This window comes from Anoplophora glabripennis, unplaced genomic scaffold (assembly GCF_000390285.2).
Source record: "Anoplophora glabripennis isolate ALB-LARVAE unplaced genomic scaffold, Agla_2.0 scaffold18, whole genome shotgun sequence".
In the NCBI taxonomy this organism is placed as follows: Eukaryota; Metazoa; Arthropoda; class Insecta; order Coleoptera; family Cerambycidae; genus Anoplophora; species Anoplophora glabripennis.
This window is the reverse complement of record NW_019416221.1, coordinates 706,325-723,734: the sequence shown is the minus strand read 5'-3', so window position 1 is coordinate 723,734 and position 17,410 is coordinate 706,325. Positions and strand designations below refer to the sequence as shown.

Sequence of the window (17,410 nt, the reverse complement as noted above, 5' to 3'; positions counted from 1 at the left end):
TGAGTAATTCGTCTGCCAATGCCTAACAACAGCTTAACGGATTTTTTTAGTTGGGTTTTAAATCTCGGTAACCATGAGGTTGATAAACAAAGTAGTAGATTCAAAAACGGAAAACTCTTCGTATTCGGTTACCAAAAAGACCTTCAGCATAAGCAAAAGTTCGAGTTCTAAACACGTGCCTTCCTCTCTACCGACAACGCCATCTACCCACTGGCCAGCGAAACATTTCGGCCTTCAAAAATCTCAGAGCATCACCGAGGTTATTGAATCGTCCAGGGGGTTTAAGCCTTCGGATAGGAACGACCCTTCCAAGAGGGCATTTCTTCAAAATTTGACCCAGAGGGTTTTTAAAGTTAGATTGGTGAGTAACAACATTCTTAAAAAAAGAACGTATATCTATTTTCAAAAAGTCATAAGGTTTAGATTTCTCAAAGGACAGATACCAATAGAAATATTGGACAAGAATGGACAGATTAGAAAGTTATATTGCAAATATTAATACTATTAAAAAGATACATATTAAACAAATACCTGTTTAGTAAATTTTGTAGAGGGTGTCCCAAAAAAACGCAGGATGAGATTCACAGATTTTATTAATTAAAAAGTTGGCAAAGTTTTTACATGTTTTTAAATGGTTGATATTGCCATTAAATATGTCATCCGCGACTCATTCGACTTCTTTTTTTATTTTTTGGCTGAACGGCCGGTACGAGACCGCCCTTTTTTTATTGTCTGCAACCGAACTTGTTCAAATTTGACAAATCTTTTGAAATTTGTCTCAGTCGGGGCCTTCCTTCTACCGAAAATTCCACGTAATTTGCGCAGTCTCAGCTACATACTCTCTATACTTTGATGATTTTTCACAATATTTACCCGCAACGTGCTTGCTACAACATGCGTTACTTTTGGGACACCTTTTAGTATTGTCGCTTCTTTTAAAAAATCATTCTGTAAATTTTTCAAAAGGGCTCTTATTTTGCGTAAATGAAGCTAAGCAAACAGTTATAGATAGATCTAGAATTAATTTTAGAACTATTTCCCAACAAAAATAAATTACTTGTAATTTTTGTATTTTTCCAAGATTTTTTGCAGCTGTCTATGAAATCCAACAATTAATCGGACTGCTTAATTTGAGAAACGATTTATTTATGACCGATCTAGTTGGCATCGGCCGAAAACACATAAATCCGCGGCATTCCTCCAAAAGTATTTATTATTGATATATTCTGTTTAAATATAGTAAATCGTCTAATATTAAATCGAATTCAAATATACGAAAACCTTAAGCTAAGCATTCACTCCTCACGCCATGCATGCACGGTAATGGCTGCTGCTGTTACACTCTACATACTCCGTTTTATGTTCGTGGTTGCGCATTAATTTGTATAGTAGTATATAATTCTAGTGAATAAATTTATTTCCTAGAAGTAAATGTTTGTGTTTGAAATTACTTGACTCGTTTTAATCGTTAATATTACATGTTCCATATTAGATATTTAGTATCTGCCAATAAATATATTTGTTCATATGTGTAAATAATGATTTAACTCTAGAAAACAAATATCTTGAAAATGATGAAAGTAATAATAAGTGACATATTGTCATTGTATCAAAATTTTGGAAAATAATATTTGAAATTTAAAAAATCTCAAACTTCTATTAAGAAGTAGCAAGATTTTTACTTTAGTGTATTGTATCCTTTTTCAAACATTTCATTTCAATTTAAAATTCTCAGAGATTTAAAATATAAACAATCCTTCATGCTCATTTAGAATTACAAAGGAATTTTTTCAAGTTTACTTGCGCTAGCTAACGGTTACATACAAAATACTGACAGTTCGACATTGTATTTACTTGCGGGTGTATTTTTGAACATTGGTAGCCAGGCTAACGAGAGCGATGATAAATTTATAAAACAATGATCTCAAAATTTCTGAAAGAATGGGAGCTATACGATTAAATGTGTTTTAAATAATAACGAGCAGACTTCCGTTAGAAAAATGAAACCACAAACACATTTTAGTGTAATAATTGTAGCGGAAAATACATTAAATATATTTGTAAAATGTACGGATCAGAAAACGTTACGACACATAAAAATTTATCGTTCATTATACTACTGAAACGCTGAAATCTGTGGTTCAATATCCAGTAACGATAAATTCTATTTATACACGTGCTCCTCTTTAGATCTGTTGCTTTTGAGTCGGTCGTTAATGACTGCACTAATAGATGAACGCTTTAATGAAATATTATGTCGCGCCTTAGTTATTACCAGTGGCAAATTACCTTGCACTTAGTTTCTGAGTTGAAATTTATTCCAAATATTTCATAAATTTGCTCTAAATAAATATCTGGCAAGGTTCTATTTTATACTTTGTTATTATTTTTTCTGCGCCAAACGATTTGGGTACGCCACTGGGCAATGTTTAGACTTTATGATAGTTTTAAAGGAAAGAACAATAACTCTGACACTTTCCTCGTAAGTGTTCAACTGTTTTATGATGCAATTCAGTGTGCCATGCATTTTTTTTCGGATGATTCGCCTTATCGATTCAACTGTGATGATCCACCTGGTACACCACGACCTCCTGATTTTTTAAATGCGATATTTTATGTTATATTATTTTACATCCTCACTTTACGTGATTATTTACTTCACGTCCACTTTTATTTCACAACCGCGGGCGTGAAATAATAAGTGAAGTATTTGCGGATGTAAAATAACATGGCGTTTTAAAAGTGAGTCCGTTTTACGGTTAGGTCGTACGTAGCTTAGCAAGCATTGCACACTACTAAACATCAAAGGAAATTAATTAATTAGTAACTATTTTTTACAGCTTACATTTACTTAATTTCTCAGTAAATGTAAAAGAACAATAACATTGACACTTTTGAGACATTCCTCGTAACGAGTTCAGCTGTTTTAATATGCAATTCAGTGTGCCATGTATTTTTTTTCGAATGATTCGCCTTGTCAAATTAACTGTGATGATCTACTTGGTAAACTACGACTTGCTGATTTTTTTAAACGCGATATTTTATATTATATTATTTTACATCCTCACTTTACATTCTTATTTACTTCACGACCACTTTTATCTCACAACCGCGAATGTGAAATAATAAGTGAAGTATTTGCGGATGTAAAATAACATGGCGTTTTAAAAGTGAGACCGTTTTACGGTTAGGTCGTACGTAGCTTAGCAAGCATCGCACACTGCTAAAGAAAAAGGGAAAATCATTCCCAAAAAAAAAATTGGAAGAAGTTTATTAGTAACTATTTTTTACAGCTTACATCTACTTAATTTATCAAAATTTCAAGGCACGCCCCTGCCTCGGTAAATTGTTACAGTAGTTCCGATAACAGGACTTTATTGGGTTATTCTTTTCTTGGAATAGCATCTCAGTTTGGGGCAACCCTGACCGGCACAGACATGTTTGTGTTCAACTAGCCGCTGATGGCTTAGGATTCCAAGCATTAGAGACCGACGCGCAACCAGTACGGCCAACATGAGAGCAAATGTGTAGCGCTAGATCCACCCGTGGCGTCCATTCAGTACCATTCCAGTTTTCATTCGTTCAGCCAGCATCCGAAACATTCCTGAAACATTGTCAGTGCGGGTAATAAGCGCGTTTTAGATTTATATTCGTGCCGGGAGGATAAAACCGCAGCTTTTTTGAAGTTATGCCAGCCGTTGTGTACCCGAACGGATTCAATCGCAATTTATTTTTGTACTTTTGTATAAACCAGCATGTTCCTTGGAGGTCAGATTTGTATCGTGAGTGAGAGCAGAGAAGAGGAGTCGAGGGAGAGGGTGGTGAACGGCTGCTCGGAGAAGCACAGCAGCAGAAAGTCGGAAAAGCACGTGCGATTTGAAGTACGTCCAAAGCAGCTTATGTTTCAGACGTTCAATCTGTCACACCAATACTTTTTTTACGCTCTTATGCGTCTAGATTTGCATTTATTTGAAGATTCAACCCAACAAAACAAAATCAAATATACATAGTGTCCCAAATTGTGATAAAACACCTCAAATTTAAGAAAAAATGTTTATATGAACTCAAGTCGTAGAAAGCCTCGTTTTCGATACGCAGGATGTTGAAATTTAGAAAATATCACATTAATTATAAAAAAAATTGTTAATACACAAATTTGTCAATGAGACGATGGGGCATACTGTAACTAACCCCTGAATTTCGATACCACTGATTTTGGAAATTGGATAAGCACATTTAATTTTTGTTTTTGTATCTAAAAAAGAATATTCCATTCTATTTAGAAGACGAACAACTTACAAATATTTTTTTTTAAGTTATAATCCTTCGACATAATCGACTAAATCGAAAGTATATTAAAAAAACATTCGTGTCACAAGAAATTGTAAGAAGTTTTTCTAGAAATTAAAGAATTATTGGCATAACAATTATAAATTTTTAAGGGGTTTATTATCCCTCAGAAAAAATGTTCCTACACCAATGGTCACTTTAAGCTCTTCATTATTTAAAATTTCATTTCCCATATTTTTTCGTGCAATTTTTATTTATTCAAGTATTAAAGGTTTTAATATTTTAAATTTAAAATCCCAATATTTTGGATTATTTTCAAAGAAAGATTTTCGCTGTAACTTGGAGCGAAATGGTCATAAAGAAAATATAATATAAGTAAATAAAGAAAATCAAAATAAAGGAAATTGAAGCTTCAAATAATCGTACCGGAACCGCCCAAATTGAAGATAATTAAATTATCTAAAAGAGCTTTGTGATGAAATTACCAAAAAAAATTTTTGCTTTTTTAAAAAATGCTACTCAACAACTGCTGGCGCTACAAATTTTTAAAATGCAGAATTTCCTTTATTTTCATTCTATCTACGACCATTTACCTGCAAGTTACAGCTCTTTGAAAATCACCCAAAATTTTTTATTTTTTTTATATCTCTTAATTTATGTGCCTAATGTAGTTACTTAAAATGGTTTCAATTTCCAAAATTTCCAGTTTCTTGATGATAGTATCTCCCTGTATTTCCGTCACTGGTTGGCAAATTTGTATATCGACTAAGCGAATTTTTTAAGGATCATAATGAAATTGTTATACATTTTCTGGTTTACCATCGATTTTAAATAATACTCGTTAAAATTATATTATTTTTAAAAAAAGGGTAAATAATATATTGATAATAAGCAAAAATATATTCTTAAAAATTCAAGGTCTGTAGTTAAGACATAAAAAAATAGATGGATGATTTGTCTGTAGACTCGCCTATGAAATTCTGAGGATAAATAATTATCAATTAATAAATTGGACCCGGTAGATATTGCGGGTATAATTCAATACTGATCGGGGTATTAGTCCACAGAGTCACAGGCATTAAAAAATTTATGCATTATATTAATATCTGACAAACTATACTGATTTTGCAAAGTAAAATTGAAATATCTATGCCATCCACAATGTATTTGTTTGCGGGATGGAACAATTTCTTTGCACAAAACATAAAAAAGTTATGCCAAATTGAACTGTCCTTTTCCTATAACCAGTGAAATCTTTTGATGCGCAATTGCCTAAAATGTTGTTTTTAACTATGTATTTTGCTTAATAGGTTAATTTATTATTTAAACTGACAAAATCGGTCTTAATGATCTTCCAATAACGTTTTGGTGTCTCTAAATATACCTTTCACGTAATTCCTTGTTGTATTTTTAGACGAACAACAGCAAATATAAACTTACATTTTAAATCTAAGTAGGTCGAAAAGAATTCTTTCCTTATTTACCTACTTTTTATAAGATTTTGTGATGGAAATTAATAAATTAGCATATTTCGAGATAAGGGATAAGATAAGAATACAAAAATATACTTTGATGTTACTTCTAAAACTACTTATATACGTATATAGATCAAAGTTGAAGGAGTGTCGTCATGTTCTTTCACTTCCTGTAAAACGAGATAATAGCAAGTTTTCTGTTTTCATCATCTATTTCTTAACGTGAGGCACAGAAACATATTCGTAGATCAACAACATCCTTCAACGCTTGCACAAGAAAAGCCAGACAGTCATTAGTTTATATCCACAACATGTTACTTTATTTTTAAAACTGATTTATTTATTTATCTGTACCAACTGTTTCGTATAGAATTTTATTTGCATCGGTGTACAAGACTCTTAAGTCTTATATTTTTTCAGGATGAAAATGCTGCTCCGCCAAAACCTATCAACTTGGAGAAAATCTTCACACCTGCAGATGGAGACCAGATTCAGCCTAAAAACAGTGAGTCCTTAACATTTTAGCATCTAAATATGAATTAACAACAGTTCCGTACTGTGGTTATAAAGTGTAGTTCTTAGATGTGTTCACTTATATTTAGAAAAAAATACCGATAAATATAGAACGTGATCGAATATCTAAAACTGAACATCCTCTCATGTTCCTTGTTATATTTTAATCTGCTACAAGCACAAGACGAATAAAACTACAACGTAATATTTCAGCATTGGCAATGGTATATTTCATAAATATTGGAACCTGGTATCGTGGTGCTCTGAAAAAATGGTAATCGCGGTTTTATGGATTTGTTATGAAGTCCGGACACATTGGGAAAATATTTATGTAGCATTGGTTGGGCGGAGATTATTTTTCTTGAATGTTCCAAGGAAAGAAAATAATTTCTCTGTAATTTATTGTAAACGCGAAAATAGAATTATCGTCGAAAGGATGCGTTGCATGTGGACGTTGCAATCAAGAGATTGTTACAGAATCGGTTTCCTGCAAAATTGACTCACAATATTTATTCGTTTTCAATATTTGAAGGGTTTTAAGACCGTACCAAATCTTCGAGTTTTCCCAAATGATTTATTAACCTCTTCTTTTGAAACGATTCACGATGAAAGACTTCAAATGTTATCATAAATCGTCTACAAATCCCGGAAGCTGTTTCAAATCTCTTCGTCGCAAGTTCATCAACTCCGATATTCCCTGGTACCCAACATAATCGTAATCTGAGCATCTACTACTACTTTCTTCTACCTTATTTTTTTTGACGACATCCGTAAACCATTTTTTCCAGCGCATTGTATGTACGATTTTTTTTTAGGAAAAATGTTCGCATCATCTGCCTTTTACGAGAAGGGATTCCACCCGACGGTGGAAGACCAAGTGGAGCTAGCCAAAAGGATATCCAGTTCCTTGTGTGACATCAGCAACAAGAGCAGCAAAGGTCAGTCCATGTACGTGAACAGAATGAAGAGATCAGCGAAGTGGGTCCACGAGGGAGAAGGTAAGTCTTCCAAATTTAATTCTGTTATATTTCTTATACCTAAACCAAATCTAGACAACAAGTCTTAAAGAAGTCGTAAATATTCTGCAGTGAGGATGCCCGGTATGCAGTTATGATTTATTTTCTGTTGTTTTTATTGTTTCCCGAATTGCACTCTCTTCATATATAGTTAATCGTCAGGTAGTCGTTGTTTTTACTAGCGTTACTGTTATAGTCTTTCTAAAGTCATAAAATTTATGTCGTCCCTAAAAAAGTTTTCTACTAACGGTAAAAAATTATAATAATTTGTAGTATATGTGTAGAAAATTTCTATTATATGTTCATTTGACCAACAATATATTTTAATGATTTATGTCCTTAAACAATTGTATTATATTCATGTTAAGTGCTATTTCTCACCCAGAATGAGGACTAGAACAACAGGTGTTATCCTGCAGGCAGAAGAGTAGATACTAGATATTGTTGACGATAACATACACAAACAGAATTGCCGATCAAACTAACACATCTGAAACAACATTTTTTTTTAATTATAAATTAAATAATAACGTAAAACATCCGTTGACCAAACGTTCTTTAATTTTCTTGCAATTTGAGGAGGACCTTTCAACAGATTGGCTCCTTGATTGGGATGGTTTTATAGTGCACCAAAATAATTTCTGGTGGTTCTATGGATTTTGTCTTCTACAAATGGTACAACCATATACCATGGTGCATTGAATATCATTCTCAGAGTTTCTGATTACATACTTTGGATACAGTAACTTATTTTCTGTAGATTTTGGATCTTCACCTAAACAGCCAACTCAGTCATCGGAATTTGTGGCTGATTGTAGTTTCTTGGCTAATAAATATAGTTTCTATGCGAAACCTAATCATTTTACTTGGGCCCCCGCTGCTAGTTGTTCTTCAATGATCATGACAATTCGTTTTTCTGTGAGTAATGGTCACTCGTGTTGACTTGGTTGGAATAAATTAAAACAATTTTAAGCTAACCTTTCCCAAAAAAAGTAATCAGTAGATTTTTTGCAAAAATTGTTTTCTAAATACGCCTATCACATCTGATACATCAACATCAACATATTCCTTGTCCAATCAGATGGGAAGAAGTAAAATTCTACTAAAGTACAGTTGCGTTCTCTCTCCAACTATATTTTGAAGTTGAATCTGATCTGGTGTGTATAAGTGAAACAGACCCGCAGCTCGTCCGGAAGTAAGAAACAAATGGAGCTGGCAGCTCGCCACTCTCGTCCAGGATTGTGTAACTCGGCCTCCGCAGCACCAAAATATCTTCAGATAACCCGCGCCCGCCCGTACAAACAGACAGACGTACTGCATGCTATCCGCTATCGGCATATTGCGTAGCTCCGAAAATCAATAATGCACGCTATATAAAAACCGCTCTGTTCCTATAAATACAAAACGACCGAGGTAAAGGTTTACTTACCAGATTTTACTCCACTTTCGGATTTAGATTTGTAAATAAGATTATTTGCGTAACGAGGAAGGTTAGTTGAAGTGTGGTATTTTTCATGTTGTATGTCACTGTAACTGTCCACGTTAGAGCATGTTTTCAGTAACGCGTTTTTGCCGGTTGGTGCGTTGTCAATTTAACAAGATTTTATTACTTTCAGAAGTAATAAAATTTTAAAGTCTAAAATCAAAAATATTAACACGTTTATTTATGAATTCAAGTTTCACCACGTTTTATACGTGCCAGCAAAAATAGCATAAAGTTTGAACACAGAGTGGCTGCAAAAAGTATTTTTAGAAAACTACGCAATGAAAATTAGTTAACGTGTTACAATTTTTTAACATTTTCGAGATATATGCTACATTGGTTTATTTTTAAAAACATTAAATTAATTTTTTTGCCAGTTTACGATTTCTATGAGTAATTAATTCAGAAATCATAACAAAGTACGAATCCAAACTCACAATCAGATCCCAAATTTTAATTAAAATAACTCTTATTTAACTAGTTTCGAATTCACCCTGTATAGGAGAAAAATGTTGCTGAAAGTGCTGAGAAAATAGAACGACTTTCTCTTTGATTTTTTTATTATTCAATAATTTTTTCGAGTTGCCAAGTCTGTCATTTAAAGTAAAATAAATAAACCTACAACGTTGAATAACATAAATTTTAATATGAGACCATGTTAATGTAAATATAAAAATGTTCGTTGAAAAAAATGCGAAATTTATAATATTTGTACGGAGACGTAATATATAGGGTGACTGCATCGTCCGCAAACTTATTGAAATCTTCACGTAGTGAATATTGTAGCGATATCCAGTGTAGAATAGAACTTTTTTCACTTAGAACTTACCACAATAATACGAACAAACATTTTTAGAACCGCTCACTGCATCGATAGCTCGGCTGGCTCGATTAACAATGTCTACACAAATTGCTGCACATAAAGATTTGATACCAGCGGCACCATATTTTACAACCATGTCCTTGAATTCACTGTTGTTCACCAAACAGTCGTTTCACAAGAAGAAAACAGTTAAAATTAAAAATCTAGAGAAATAAATTGCTTCACTTAACCATTTGTTGAACTGATTACTATCACTCCACCTCTCCTTTATGAATGATGCGATTTTAGGGGTTCTCAAGAGGTTTTAAAAATATATATTATTAGTTTTAAGCATCATTTTGCAACATCGACAGAATTATATTCTGCTTACCATTAAAGATACTTTCAAAGTTTGCAAATTCCTTGTATTCTTTCATTCATTTCGTGACGAACAAATATAGTTTATAAATGACAAAAGAACAACGTTCCTAGAATATAAATCTAATTGCTTCTTGGTATGCTTTAAATGTATTTTGCGAGCATGTTCGCTATTCCTATGCCAAATTCTTTTAACTGTAAATATAACCCAGCTATGAGGCCAATTTAAAACCTGGAACGGCGTATTACTTTATGCCATTACAAACATGCATTTTATGGATATCTCTTTAATACAATGTTTTTCTCGATGGAAAAGTTTCTCTAAGAAACTGAAATTAATTTCTTGACACCGCGGAAGCTTCAAAACTCTTTAATTTCCTTTCCCAAGATATTTTATATTTGAATTTATATGACGGGCTGTATTTATTTATAAGATTAAAAAAAAATTAAATGATTCTGTCGTCAATAAATTCGTCTTGCCTGTAGGACGAGCAACAGTTAATGGCAGTGAAGTAGGAACAGATGGCAGCGACAAGCCTAAGGACCCCCTGAAACTTGTTATGAACCCATATGGGCAAATTCAAGACATCAATTCTCTGAGGAAGCAAGGATACAAGATCGAAACAGCCCTCTCGCCAGACGTCTGCTTGGAAATCGTGAAGGACCTAAACTCACCAAAAGGCAAAGGTATTCTGTGACAAGGCTTAGACCTATGGAAATATAAGTTTGATTGTCTAATAATTTGTCGAATTATATTTTTATTTAGCAATGAGGAGTTAGTTAATAGTGGAGGTATGAACTACCCCCTCTATTTTTCCAAGACAAACTTACCTCTCAATTATATTTTGAAGTATAAATGGGACACCTTGTATAATATATTAACAACTGTTCCTGTGAATTCAAATCTCGTTTTCCGACTTTCCACAGGCGCTGAATTATTCGCGAAAAGGCGTAAGCGCTCAGAGAAGTGGGTGGTGGCGGAGACAAACGGCACTAGGCAGACTCCAATACCAGACATCGAGCCCACCCCTGTTCCTCTCTTGTCGCCTCTCCCGCCAATAAGTAGTTTTCCACCTCCCAGCTACTTGCCAGAGACAGCGCAGAGGATCCAGCACAAGGAAAAACTAGACGAGATCCAAGTAAGTTATTGCATTTATTAGATGTTCATAATGAAAGTTTATTTTTTTAGCAAAAGTTCGCGCGCCCCCGCGTCAAGCTAGTGAAATCCCCTTGGGACGCTGCCTTGGAGACAGGCTCGGTGGACGCGGCCTTCGTGGAAGAGCCCATCTGGCCCACCAAGGGTAACATCGTGGCCCCCGCCGTCAACTCTTACGAGGCAGCCTTAAGAGACGACTCCCTTGAAACCTGGACGGGAGCTAAGCCCACCGAACCCAAGATGTACGCCCACAACCCCGCTTACAACAGTAGCAGCATCAACAGGATCGTAGACAACCTGCAGAAGGGCGCCACCGGCGTGGATGTGTACAAACCCACCCTGCCCCAAGCTTGGAACTCCAGTCCAGTTCCAAAGCCTCAACAGTACAGTGAGTAACGTTTAAAAATAGCCGTACGTTGTTATTGCTTCAAAACAAGATATCATAATTGTAAAATACTCTCGTTATTAAAAGAACTAACACTGCTGATTATAATAACTAATTTATTAATGCAGGTAGCATCAATCTCGCTTTAACTAATATCCTGCGCACGCCAACCATCGAAACGAGACCAACGTCACCATTCCCAAGTATACCCGATGTTACCACTGATTCCAGTTTACTAAAAGATGCCGGAGCAACAAACGTCATTCGTCCCGTTACTCCAACATTTCTAGAACCAAAACTAGATCCTGTGAAAGAAGCTGAAGAAGAGCTAGCAAGGAAACAACAAGCGAGGGCTACCTCACCATTCCCAATCATACCAGACGTAACACTAGAGTCGGAATTGATCGATGAAGACGTAGCGAAATTTCAAGACAAACAGAAAATTGAGTCCACTTTAAGACCTTCATCGCCATTCCCGTCCATAGTCGATGTTACCCTGACGCCCGAGGTGGTGGAGAAAGATGTTGTTAAGCTAAGAACCACTCCAGAATCCTTTATGATAGAATCTGCTGTAGAAGTAAACAATAATAGTTACAAAGACACTTATAGCGACGAAATAGCTCACACGAAAATAGAAGCAACGAGGGAACAGAAAAGAGAACAAGAGGAGGTTCCATTTCCCTCAATACCAGACATATCGAAATATTTGGACGGTAAAAGAGAAACAAACATGTTCAGACCGATACCCACCAAGCCGTTTGCCCCGGTTTCTTTATCGGAAAAGAAATATATCTTGAAGGATCCTCTAGCTGAATACAATCCACCCCCTATCAAACCAGAATTTAATTTCGCTTTAGCCGATATCCAGCACAAGGTTGTAGAAAACACATTTTCGAACTCAACGTCTTCCAACGTAAGATCCTTGCAGTCGGAAATTTTCGAGAGCCAGGGACACTTCAACGCCAGCAGGTCGTGCTCTCCTTTTCGCGTCTTTGTTCCCAAACCTGAAGAGTCACCACCCAAAGAACAACAAACTAAAGAAGATAAACCACTCACAAAAGTAATCGTCGAAACAGTTGAGATGGAACCCAAAGATCCCAGATGTGAGGAACAAATGAAGAAACTGGCAATTTCAATCGACAAAGATAAAAGTGAGGTTATGTTGTCGCAAAAAGGTTGCTTCAACGAATTGGAGGAGATAAAAACCGCTTATGACGCCGCTGAAAAACAAATAAGCCAGTACTGCAAATTGGCTCACGAGAAACAAACAACTAGCGACAAGGAGTGCACTCTTACCGCGACGAAAGATAAAAGTGATGAGTCGAAGAACACAAAGAATGGCGTTGGAGAAGGTGTTACAGCAGACCCTTCTTCGCAAGGGACCGAAGAAAAGGAAGCTGCTGTGAGCAACACCTCTACTGAAGATCCCAAACAACCTTCTAATAAAGCGTCACCTGAAAAAACAAATCTACCAGATATAAATATGGATGTTGACGAGTATCTTAGTAAGAAAGCGGAAGAAAAACAGAGCAAAGTACAAGTAAAAGAAAAGAAAAAATCCCCACCGAAAGAAGAAATGGATGTGGAGGAGGAGCCACGCAGGTACAGGAAACCTCCCGAAGCCATCATTGGTGCGAGACCTTTGTTCGGCCAACTGGATATAAATTCTGAATTTAAAAAAGCCTTAGTTGGCAAACAGAAATCCATACAAGGAAAGCGATCTAGAGAAGTTAACAGAAACGTGGACAGAAGAGACGGGCCCGAACCGAGGATTAAAATAGAGAAAACTGAGTGCGATTCGCAAGAAGAGTATATTAAAAACGGTAAATTAGCTACGGAAAGTAAGACCACCGAGAGAGCCCAAGTTGAAGTGATTCGTCCGAACGAGAACGAGGAAATTGAGAAAATTTACTATCAGCAAGAAAGGGAATTCAATCTTGACTTTCAACTCATTCAAGCAGAAGAAGCGAACGGAAAGACAAATTTATACATCGAACCCGCGACGCTGACACAGGTAAATAACAGCATACAAAATTTTCAAAAGCAGTGTGTCCAAAATCAAAATTGGTCATTACTGAGGCCTGATCCTAGATTAACCAGTTTTGGCGGACAGGAAAATGGTAACACCACGATTACTGGACAAGTACAATATATGGCTATGGAGGAACAAGAGGAAGAATATAGAAAAATACCCGTGAAATCGCTCATACAAAACTTTGAACAATCGGTTATGCCTTCTTTAAGGTACAAACAAATACGCGAGCCCCTTCCAGATGTCGTCGAAAAATTAAGTTCCACAAATAAACCATGTACCAAGCCGCTAACATGCGAGTCGGTGCAATCTCAACAGTTCCAGTCTGTTGAAGAGCATCACCAAGTGGTATCACAAGAGAGAACCCAAAGCAGCAACGTAAAACAGGAGCAGTTCTTGAAAAGCGCAGAAGAAGAATTCGATAACTTGTTTTACGTTGCTAATTCCAAAGTAGAGAACCAACACTTTTCACCGGATGCTTCTAAAATGCAAGTCATCCAACAGTCAGAAGACAGTTCGTTTTGCGCTTACGCTACCCAATCCTCACAGCTTAAGATCCACTCTGCTTCCGCTTTTCAGCCGGTGCAAAGGAGCAACGGCCAATTCAATAGCGAGCTGCAACTTGAAGGCAAGCTTTTGTTGGTTTCACTTCATGTGCCACGTCAAAGTATTGTTGTAGGAATATTTTCACGTCCATGAAAGTATGTGCAAAACTGAGTTTGTTGCATTGCCCTTCCATGTCTTGTCTTGGAATTTGTATGTCTGTCTACTGTGGTACTTTTATATGTAATCTGAGGTTGTGTTTCAGGCTCTAGCACTCTCCCGAGGTCCAAGCCGAAGGCCCCTCTGTCGCCGATCTACAAACCAGACGTCCCGCCACAAGTCTTCGTACCGAAGGAGAGCGACGCACCATTGCCCAACCTCTATGCACCCGCTTACAACGCTCAGCAAAGCTACTCCCCCCAGCCTTACCAACCGACGCAAAACGACATACCACCACCACTACCATCAAGGAAAATCAACTACGACAACCTGCAGAACTACAACACAGCTCCAAGGGGATGGGGTGGAGTCAAAAGCATCTACAAGCCGATCACCTTCGACAAGCCAAAGTCGCCATATTCTGACTTTTAATTTGTTTCGTACACGTCGTTTTTAATTTGTTTTGGGTTAAGATAAGCGTCTAGATTGTAGAGCTGCTCCGTTTCAACTCGATCCCCGTACTGGGATCGTGATCTGAGACGAGCGGTACCTTCGACTTATCAGGTCATTTTAATTTGTGTTGAATATTTATTTGAATGTATATAAAGGTTACTAATAATAACACTGTAGTGCCATAGCTTTGGTGAGGGCTCTACCAAAGTCTACATCGTATTGAAAATTTTAATGTAAGAAGAAAGGTTTGAGAAATTGCTATTCAGTCTTCACAAGTATTGATTGTATATTTTTTAGAACTACTCACCCTGTTACCACGTTGTTTTTTTTTTTAGTGAATGAGGTTAGAATTCTTCACCCACAATGTATGAAACCGTTTTCGTCCTGTCATAACCTTTTTGAGTCACTATTAATAACATTCAGTGTTTTTATAAAAGCAGTGAATTGATCAGCTTGTACCAAGTTTTATTGCAATTGATGTTACTGTAAAATATGGAAATGTTGAATTATAATAAACCCTACTTTATCGTTATTGGATTTTTGTTTCCTCCCAATCCTTTTGGTGGCTGTTTCCGTGGGTAATAATTCCTCAATTTCCAGAGTTACCTCCGAATGTTTGGTCACCAAATGAAGACAAACTTGTACAGAAACAACATAAGAAATTTATCCCGACTTTATTTCCTACCGAATAAAATTAGGACCAACCATATGGTTTATGTAAGAAGGTTCGTACGTAGCGCTATTGTTGAGGTTCATCTTGAAACGTAGATTTTCGTTGATGACGGATGTTGTGTAGTACGTCTTCTCCGCCATAGATTGAGGATAGAACACGTCTCCTTTGTGTTTCTGGGGCTTGATCAGGTCGTAGTAGGTGACGTATTTTTCAGGTTTGTGTTCAGGGAATTTGTCGAAACAACCAGCGTGACAACCACCTTGCTGAAAACGAAAGGAATCGCAACGTTCATAGTTAATTGAATCTTTCGCGCGTCTTTCCAATCGCGCTTTTTTATTCGAAACAACTCACCCACTTGGTTGGTCCTGTGGGAATTATTATTCCTGGAGGAATGACCTTAACCGGCTTCTCCTGCGGTCTGACGTAGACAGGTCCTGGCTTCATTTTCTCTGGATCCTTGAAGGGATTCGGTCCAAAGAACGGTTTAGGGAAATGAACTGTTCTCAAAGGACCATCCAAGAGCTTCCCATACTCCTTCGTCTTCAGCTTGACTCCGTAGCGATCGTCTCTTGAAAAATAACAAAAATATAAGGCTTGTACAATAAAACACCTTCAGAAATATCCCAATAATCTAATTTTTCTTACTTATGCTCCGGGTACTTGTTCAGGCAAATATTCACGTAACCGGGTCCTCCTTTTCTTCCCGGATTGGTAACAAACTGCCCGGGCTCGTGTTTGTACGGAGGTCTCTTTCTGGCAATGTTGCTGAATGCATCCAGTTTCCCACCGAACGTTCCATAGTGATCGCCAGGCGTCGAATGGACTTTGGTGTGTCCGGGGGGCATAAACGGCACATTTGACACATTTTTAAACTTTGGAGGAGGTCTGTGAATATTTTGGAATGATAATTTTATTCGTGGACCAGAAGTATTAGTACAGTTTTAATTTCTGATGAAGGAACAACAATGGTAGTGGATCGAGGGAGGTTAAGCCCATTGAAATTGATACCAGAGGCACCAATTTGGCTTTGGAGCAAAACGTACCCATGATTTATTAGAACCAGGTAATATTTTAAAAATTGGAGAGGAATTATTCGATTGTAGCCAACTGATAGATTGGGAAATATCATAGGGCCACTTCTTCAGCTACCACTACGAATGTGCTAGTAAGTTTATGATGCAAAACTGTAACGATGAAAACTTTTATTGCTGTGGCATAATTTTACTACCAAGAACTGATTTTGGTCTACATATTTACGTACGCTTTCCGTAGACCTTTGAGAGCTTCTCCGACGAACAGCCTCTTGAACTCCTTGTCGAAGTAACAGTCCTGCCTTCCAGTCTTTGTCTTGGGCCCCTCTCCCAACATACGTTTGCCCTTATCGTGAGTGAGCTCTAGAAATGTCGAAGAAAATCGGTAACGTGGTATCGCCTTAAGCACTATAATTACTTGGGAAGACGTATCCTTTTCCGTTCATGTAGGGCATCTCTAAGAACAGCCCCAGCCGCTCCAAGTCGGGCTTGCCGTACTGATTGCCCCATTCCGGGGCTTTCGCCATTTTCATGGAAAATTTTGAAAAAGTTTAGTCTTAATTAATTGTAAAACAATTTTGAAGTACTACAGCAGTTTTAGGATTAACTAGGCAACATGGACGGTGACGCACGTTCACTTGACAGGTGCAATGACAGATGGAAACTATTTAATGGCAATTAGTATGCCATTGATAATTAAAAACGAGATTTTAGGAAAAGCTAAATATTAGGAACAAGTTAACTTAAAATTATTGACAATAAAACTCGTACGTAGGTGACCTATGGTCTTGATTTTTTTTAACGATTACTTGTTGCCAGCACTGCAAAGTTAAACCCCACTTTTTTCTCGTAAACGGATGCTTCTAGCTATGTCAACTAAGAATACCTTTTATTAGACCGAATTTTGTTCAAATATCTACTACAAATCCCCACAAGAGGAACTCTGTAAAAATGCCGATTTTGCTCATGTCATTGATGGTGAAATAGATATGGCGCCCAACGTGGGTGGGGCCGAAATATC

General features: G+C 36.7%; 2 protein-coding genes across 2 annotated transcripts in view; one reads left to right on the top strand and one right to left on the bottom strand.

Moving 5' to 3' along the window:
• LOC108908289 overlaps nucleotides 1-15,217 on the top strand; it is a 33,148-nt gene extending 17,931 nt beyond the window's left edge. The window contains exons 8-13 of the mRNA XM_018712294.2: nucleotides 6,186-6,270; nucleotides 7,094-7,276; nucleotides 10,444-10,644; nucleotides 10,885-11,096; nucleotides 11,147-11,501; nucleotides 14,339-15,217. Coding sequence (XP_018567810.1) covers nucleotides 6,186-6,270; nucleotides 7,094-7,276; nucleotides 10,444-10,644; nucleotides 10,885-11,096; nucleotides 11,147-11,501; nucleotides 14,339-14,664 — 1,362 coding nt within the window. The 3' untranslated portion in view covers nucleotides 14,665-15,217. The remainder of the gene's footprint in view (nucleotides 1-6,185; nucleotides 6,271-7,093; nucleotides 7,277-10,443; nucleotides 10,645-10,884; nucleotides 11,097-11,146; nucleotides 11,502-14,338) is intronic.
• Nucleotides 15,218-15,358: 141 nt separating this feature from the next.
• LOC108908188 (UPF0602 protein C4orf47-like) lies at nucleotides 15,359-16,916 on the bottom strand. Its single transcript, XM_018712125.2, has 5 exons — nucleotides 16,808-16,916; nucleotides 16,620-16,752; nucleotides 16,004-16,243; nucleotides 15,710-15,926; nucleotides 15,359-15,621 (listed from the first exon to the last, which is right to left on the bottom strand). Exons 1-5 carry the CDS (start codon nucleotides 16,914-16,916, stop codon nucleotides 15,367-15,369), a joined length of 954 nt encoding a protein of 317 aa, XP_018567641.2. The 3' UTR covers nucleotides 15,359-15,366.
• Nucleotides 16,917-17,410: the final 494 nt, after the last annotated feature.